We start from the raw sequence: 6,000 nt of genomic DNA, 5'->3' as shown, positions 1-6,000 counted from the left end.
TTTATTTTGGTATGAGCTTTCGTGTGCATGCACACTTCTTCAGATACAGTGAAATGGAAGTTTCCAGGCACTTATGTAGAGAAGGGGTGGGGAGGGGTGGGGATGGGGAGGGGGGATCACTCAGAAGGGTGGTGGAAATGGGTGATTGACTGACTGATAGCTGTTGATGACCGCAAACGACTGCAAATGGTTTTGCATGAAAAAGCAAGGGTTGAGATGGCTGAAGATCGCTTATCATGTATAATGAGATAAGAACCCGATATCTCTGTTCAAACCAGGTCCCTCCATGGTTTTGAGCTTGGTGATAAGTTGCAATTCAGCAACTTCTCTTTCCAGTCTATTTCTGAAATTCTTTTGTAGTAAGACAGCTACTTTGAGATCTTGTATAGAATGTCCTGGGAGATTGAAGTGTTCTCCTACTGGTTTTTCTGTCTTCTGGTTCCTGATGTCAGATTTATGTCCATTTATCCTTTGGCGTAGGGTTTGGCCTGTTTGTCCAATATAGAGAGCTGAAGGGCACTGTTGGCATTTGATGGCATACACAATGTTAGAGGATGAGCAATTAAATAGTCCTGAGATGGTATGTTGGATGTTGTTGGGGCCAGTAATGGTGTTGTCTGGGTGTATGTGGCAGCAAAGTTGGCATCTGGGTTTATTGCAGGCTCTGGTACCAGTGTCCATGTTAAGTCTGGTGGTTGTATTATTGTGGGTGAGGAGTTGTTTAAGATTGGGTGGCTGTCTGTAGGCAATGAAAGGTCTTCCTCCCAGAGCTTGAGAAAGGGAGCGGTCATTGTCCAGGAGAGGCTGTAGATCTCTGATGATGCGTTGTACTGTTTTAGCTTGGGAGCTGTATGTGATGACTAGTGGTGTTCTGTTATTTTCTTTTTTGGGTCTGTCTTGCAGCAGGTTCTCTCTAGGTATCTGTCTGGCTCTGTTGATCTGTTGTTTAATTTCATCAGGTTTCATCTGTTGTTTAATTTCATTTTATTTTTATTTTAAAGAATTCACCCATACTGCTGATTAGTACTAGACATCAATCTGAGATCAACACCAACATAGATCTTTGACTCGGATTACCGTTTGATCAGGTCTAATATTGCCGTATAGGTATGCCCGCTTCATCTCCTTTTCAATAACCAACTGCAATTTAATAAATTGCTACGATCTCATACGCACTCAACTACTGTTTATCTTTTAACATCCATATTTGCTATATAGAAATACTATTTTAAAAATATCTCCCACATATATTACCCAGCCTATGCACACCTGCGATTTAAATTCTATATATTTCTAGCAGTGACTATACAAAACAAGTATTATTTTAGTGACAACACAGTATTTTATAAGTTTATATTAGCTATATTTTATATACCAATCAGTAAAACCTATAGGGATGATCCAGCCAAAATTAAGCAGTGCAGTCTTTCTGCAAGTCTGCTTAGAAGTAAGTCCCATTGAGTTCAATGGGACTCCCCCCCCCCGGTAAATGTGTTGAGGATTGCAGCCAAAACCACAGAAACACATGTCACAATAAATTCATTAGTCATTAAGGTGCTAAAAGACCTTTGGATATTTTTTTTCTGCAACAGACTAGCACAGCTACTGTCCTGGAAACTGATGGGCAGTTGGCTCACATGCCCTCTCCCATTAGATGCATAACTTTGACTCGATCGTGCCTAATTTTTAAAAATACACATCTACCACAAAGGGCTAATTATTGCATTTACAAAAAACAGGAAAAGAATCTTTTTCTTCCTTTTAGACTTAACAGTGGGCTGAATTCTTCTGTTTTGCTTTTACACAGGAACAATAAACACTTTTTAAATATATAAAACTGAGGACATAAGACACAAAATTGCCCTTGCTTAAAAAAAACCAAAAACCCAGTGTTAAAACGCCACCCTTTTCATCAGAGATGAACTGTTCAACTGATATCATGCATCATAAATAAAAGACAACTTTGTGGATTTTTGCCAGGTAAGCAGGAAAAGGGTCTCGCCACATAATCTAGTACGGTAAGTATTATTGATTTTTAAAAAATAAATGAAAAAATTCAAGGCAGACAAGACACTTTTGAAACCTATTCATCTATGTAAAACATATCATACTGTCCAATATAAAAACAATTTTGGTCATAACTTTGTACATCAGCTGTGGTTGATATTAACCTCAAATATTAAAGCAATTCCTCTAAAAAGCTAATTTGAAAGTAAGTACACTTTAAAAGTAAACAGAGAAATGTGCATTTAATCCCAATACGGAATCAAGATCATTATTATTAAAATAAAGCCTGGGGCACATTGTGACGTCTAAGATTGGTGGGTAGATTTTAATTGGCTTGAGGACTGTCATGGTTCTATTATCACAAAACCTGCAACACACTTCCAGCATGGAGGACCCATCTGTGCCCACCATCCATCTGTTTAGACGTGATTGGCAAAGTGGTGGGGAACTCTCAGTGGTCGCCTTTGCCTGAAAGGAATAAACCACAGGATCTTCCAGCGAGTGCCAAAAACTTCTGAGAAGGTCTGCTGCCATGGCTTTCGCGGTCTTGATCTACAGACGACAGCATTATTAGTGAAAGACAGCATTCCCATGGTGCACTTCAGTCAACGAGAACAATGCAGGTTGGCTGGGGAGCCATTACTTGACTCTGATGAATTGCAACCCAGCCACCACAAGAGCAGCTTTCCTTTCACTGCAGCATGCAGATGAGATTTAACTATGAGAAGCACGCACTGCATTTGTATCAACCAAAGGCAGCCTTAAAGCTACGCCGGCCCTCGTGATCCACGCAGTGTTTGCCAACAAAACAGAAACTTTCTCTAGAGCCTCTGCTTTGAAAAGGGAGTTTTGACAGCTTTAGATAGGAAAGAATAGTCTGAAACTGTTTTCCGCTAAAGGGTCATACGAATCACTCCCAAAACAAGGCATGCAAGGCTTTCATTGGTGCCTTTAGAGTTTCCTAAATAGTCAACCTTTAACTGTATAGCCGCCCCCTAATAATAATAATAATAATAATAATAATAATAATTTATTATTTATACCCCGCCCATCTGGCTGGGTTTCCCCAGCCACTCTGGGCGGCTTCCAACAGAAGAATAAAATAATTGATTAAAGATTAAAAGCCTCCCTAAACAGGGCTGCCTTCAGATGTCTTCTAAAAATCTAAAAATTAAGCCTTTAGAGCATCAAAACAGAGGTACTTACATGTCTTCACAACAGTTTGCCAGTTTTTCTATGCTTGTAGTGTCCTGTTATAGAGAAGACATTCTTAAGTATTCCCTCGCACAATGAAGATTGCAAAAATAATTATTCCTGCAAATGCATATATGAAAGAACATACATACAATGTTCTAATTGCGATAGATATACTTAACACGTCTTATAGAATGAATATGGGTATTATTTATTTCTGTAGCCAAAGCCAGTGCAAAAAAACATGAAATGAATGTCACGTGAGTTCACCTCAGCAATATCTCTCTCAAAATTACAAATACCTAAATACAGACAGGTGTTTACCCTCACTAGATTCAATGTGCAGTTAAAATAATTATTAAAACCAGGCATTCCTTCAGAGAAAAGCTTGCTCCCCTGAAGAATGTAACTTAGCATCCCCCATAGAACAGATATATGAATAGCACCATTTAAAACAAGTGGTAAGACAAGTTTCACATAGCAAAGGTCACAATCTTAAAGTGGTTTTGAATGTCAACCACCCAGTAGAAATCAGCATTTATTGCTTGCCTGCTCATCAGGTGGGTAAAGATTAAACACCTTATAAACATAAGCAAAAACTTCCGCCTGCATTTGTGCTTCCCCGGTCTATTTTTAAGGCTGTCTAGGATTACGGCCCAAGTGAATTTTATCACTTATTTGGTAAAGTGGTGTGAAGAAGTTTAGAAATGTACATGAGAACAGAGGTGTTGCATAAGTTAAATTGAAATCTACCTGTAGATCTCTGGATGATTTGTAGTAAAGCAGCAAGGATTTCTGACTCCCAATTGAGCATTTTTCTTTTTAATCAACAAAAGTAACAAAATAACTTCCCCACCATGGAGCGGATGTTTTTTTGCAGATTGCCAGGTCAGTTCAGCTCTGGTACTGGAAACAAATTCCCAAGCTCAAGAAGTCTTCAAATACACCTTGTTCTCCCATCCTATGTATTGTTTGCACCTGGCTCTCACTGGTAGATCTTGGGGTTTTAGTAAAAAAAAAAAAAGATTATCTCTGACAGGCCCAAAGTCTGCCCACCCCTGCATTAGAGAGCTAACTGGTGTGCAATTGTTCACATGCTCTTTCTATCTGATATTCTACTGTGAAGGTTTTGGTCTTCAATGAGCCCCAAGGAGAGAACAGGGTAGATATCCAAATGGATAAATAAAACAATACATGATAATATAATTTCAATAATATAACTGCAATAATCCTATTGTGTTCCTGCTGTAAATAAATAGGTATGCGTACAAAAGAGAAGAAGAAGAAAAAGCTTGACCACATTGCTAGGGTGGGGAGAATTAAACCAAATTGCAATAAAACATGCTCATATTTTCAAAGCCAAACTGATATGCTGCTCTATTTTGCTAATTCAGAACTTCTTCTATTTTAAAATACCTCCCTATTCCGGTAATATCTTCTTCTTTTGGCGGAATCCGAACTGGACTATCAATAGCCTATTTAATATTCAAAAGGGCTGCTCGGCAACCTCAGCTGAACACTGTGAATAGAGGAATGGAGAAAAGAAACTACTGCCCTTTGAAAGTTAAATATGGAGACAGCTGAACACATGAAAGCAAGTTTGTCTCTCGTCCACCTGCAAAGTTCTCCTACCAAGCAGATGGGTGAAATCTACTTTCAATGCGGAGCGAACTACTTTACTTTATGCGATTCTTTTGGGACTGCAACTGAAAGTCAAGCCAGTAATTTGGAAGTGAAAGGATTGAAATATCATTCCTAAAACAGCCCCCTCCATGTGGAATGCCTCCCCCTTCCCCATTTGTGTCTCATCACAAAGGATGGATAACTTAAAAGGGTGTCCCCTTTTAAAGTTGCTTTTACCCATATGAAGGCCACGGTCATTTGGGACCTTCCTCTACTGAAAGTCCAGGGTCACTGGGGGAAGGAGGCTGCAATGACAATACAGGGGCTGTTTAAAGTTAGATTTGTAAAACAGTCTACAGTAAATCATAGCAAGATATTGTCATTCACACTTTTGTTTATGACCATGTGTAAGTATTCGAGAAAAATTCAGCAGCAACTGCAGAATATGGTATCCGTTTAGTTTTAATTTTTGTAGTCTTTCTTTATATAAAGTGTAAAACTTGTAACTGTGCTAATATTTCTCCTGCCCTATATTTTCATAATGGATACCATTAACAGTAAAGGGGGTTCTCTAGTGCATTCTGTATGCAGTCTTCATCTGTCACACTAAACCATGGTTTAGCACAAGCCACAGCAAACCTTGGCAACATATGCTTCCCCTTCCTCTTCCTCTGCGGATAGAAACAGGACCTTTCGTTTTCTCTTAAAAGTAGCTTGTTCTTTGGTCCAAACTGTAGGTCATAGTTTACTAGCCATAGCTAACCATGGTTAGATTTTAAAAATCAGCTACTGGAAACACCGCTTAACGTCCAACCACAATTCCTTTCAAGGGAAAAAGAAATACCGCGTTTTTCCGTGTATAACACCCTCCTATTTTTTGGGACTTCAAATTAAGAAAATGATGGGAGATTTCCGAGAGTTCTTAAGCTTTTTTGGGGGGGGGGAATGCCCAGACTTGTTGAGCTTTTTTGGGAGGGGGGAGATTGCAGGCAATTGGTCACCCGCCTGAATGCAGCTGCAAATTGCATGCCTCACAGAAGACAATTGTCTGCCTGATCGCTGACAGCAGCCACAAATCACCCAACCAATCGCTTGACCGATTGCCACAACAACAGCCAATACCAAACAGCGCATACACCAATCACCCACCCAGTCACCGCTCTATATCTCCTACTT

At 39.5% G+C, this 6,000-nt stretch overlaps 1 protein-coding gene across 1 annotated transcript in view; it reads right to left on the bottom strand.

Annotated features, from left to right (window-relative positions):
* Positions 1-1,914: 1,914 nt before the first annotated feature.
* The window catches only part of ZDHHC21 (zDHHC palmitoyltransferase 21), a 45,369-nt gene continuing 41,283 nt past the window's right edge, over positions 1,915-6,000 (bottom strand). The window contains exons 8-9 of the mRNA XM_035141168.3: positions 3,214-3,257; positions 1,915-2,559 (exon numbers count right to left, since the gene is read on the bottom strand). Of these exons, the coding sequence (XP_034997059.3) occupies positions 2,427-2,559; positions 3,214-3,257 (177 nt within the window). The 3' untranslated portion in view covers positions 1,915-2,426. The remainder of the gene's footprint in view (positions 2,560-3,213; positions 3,258-6,000) is intronic.

This window comes from Zootoca vivipara, chromosome 15 (genome assembly GCF_965207765.1).
Source record: "Zootoca vivipara chromosome 15, rZooViv2.hap1.1, whole genome shotgun sequence".
Classification (NCBI taxonomy): Eukaryota; Metazoa; Chordata; class Lepidosauria; order Squamata; family Lacertidae; genus Zootoca; species Zootoca vivipara.
This window is presented reverse-complemented; position numbering and strand designations above follow the sequence as displayed.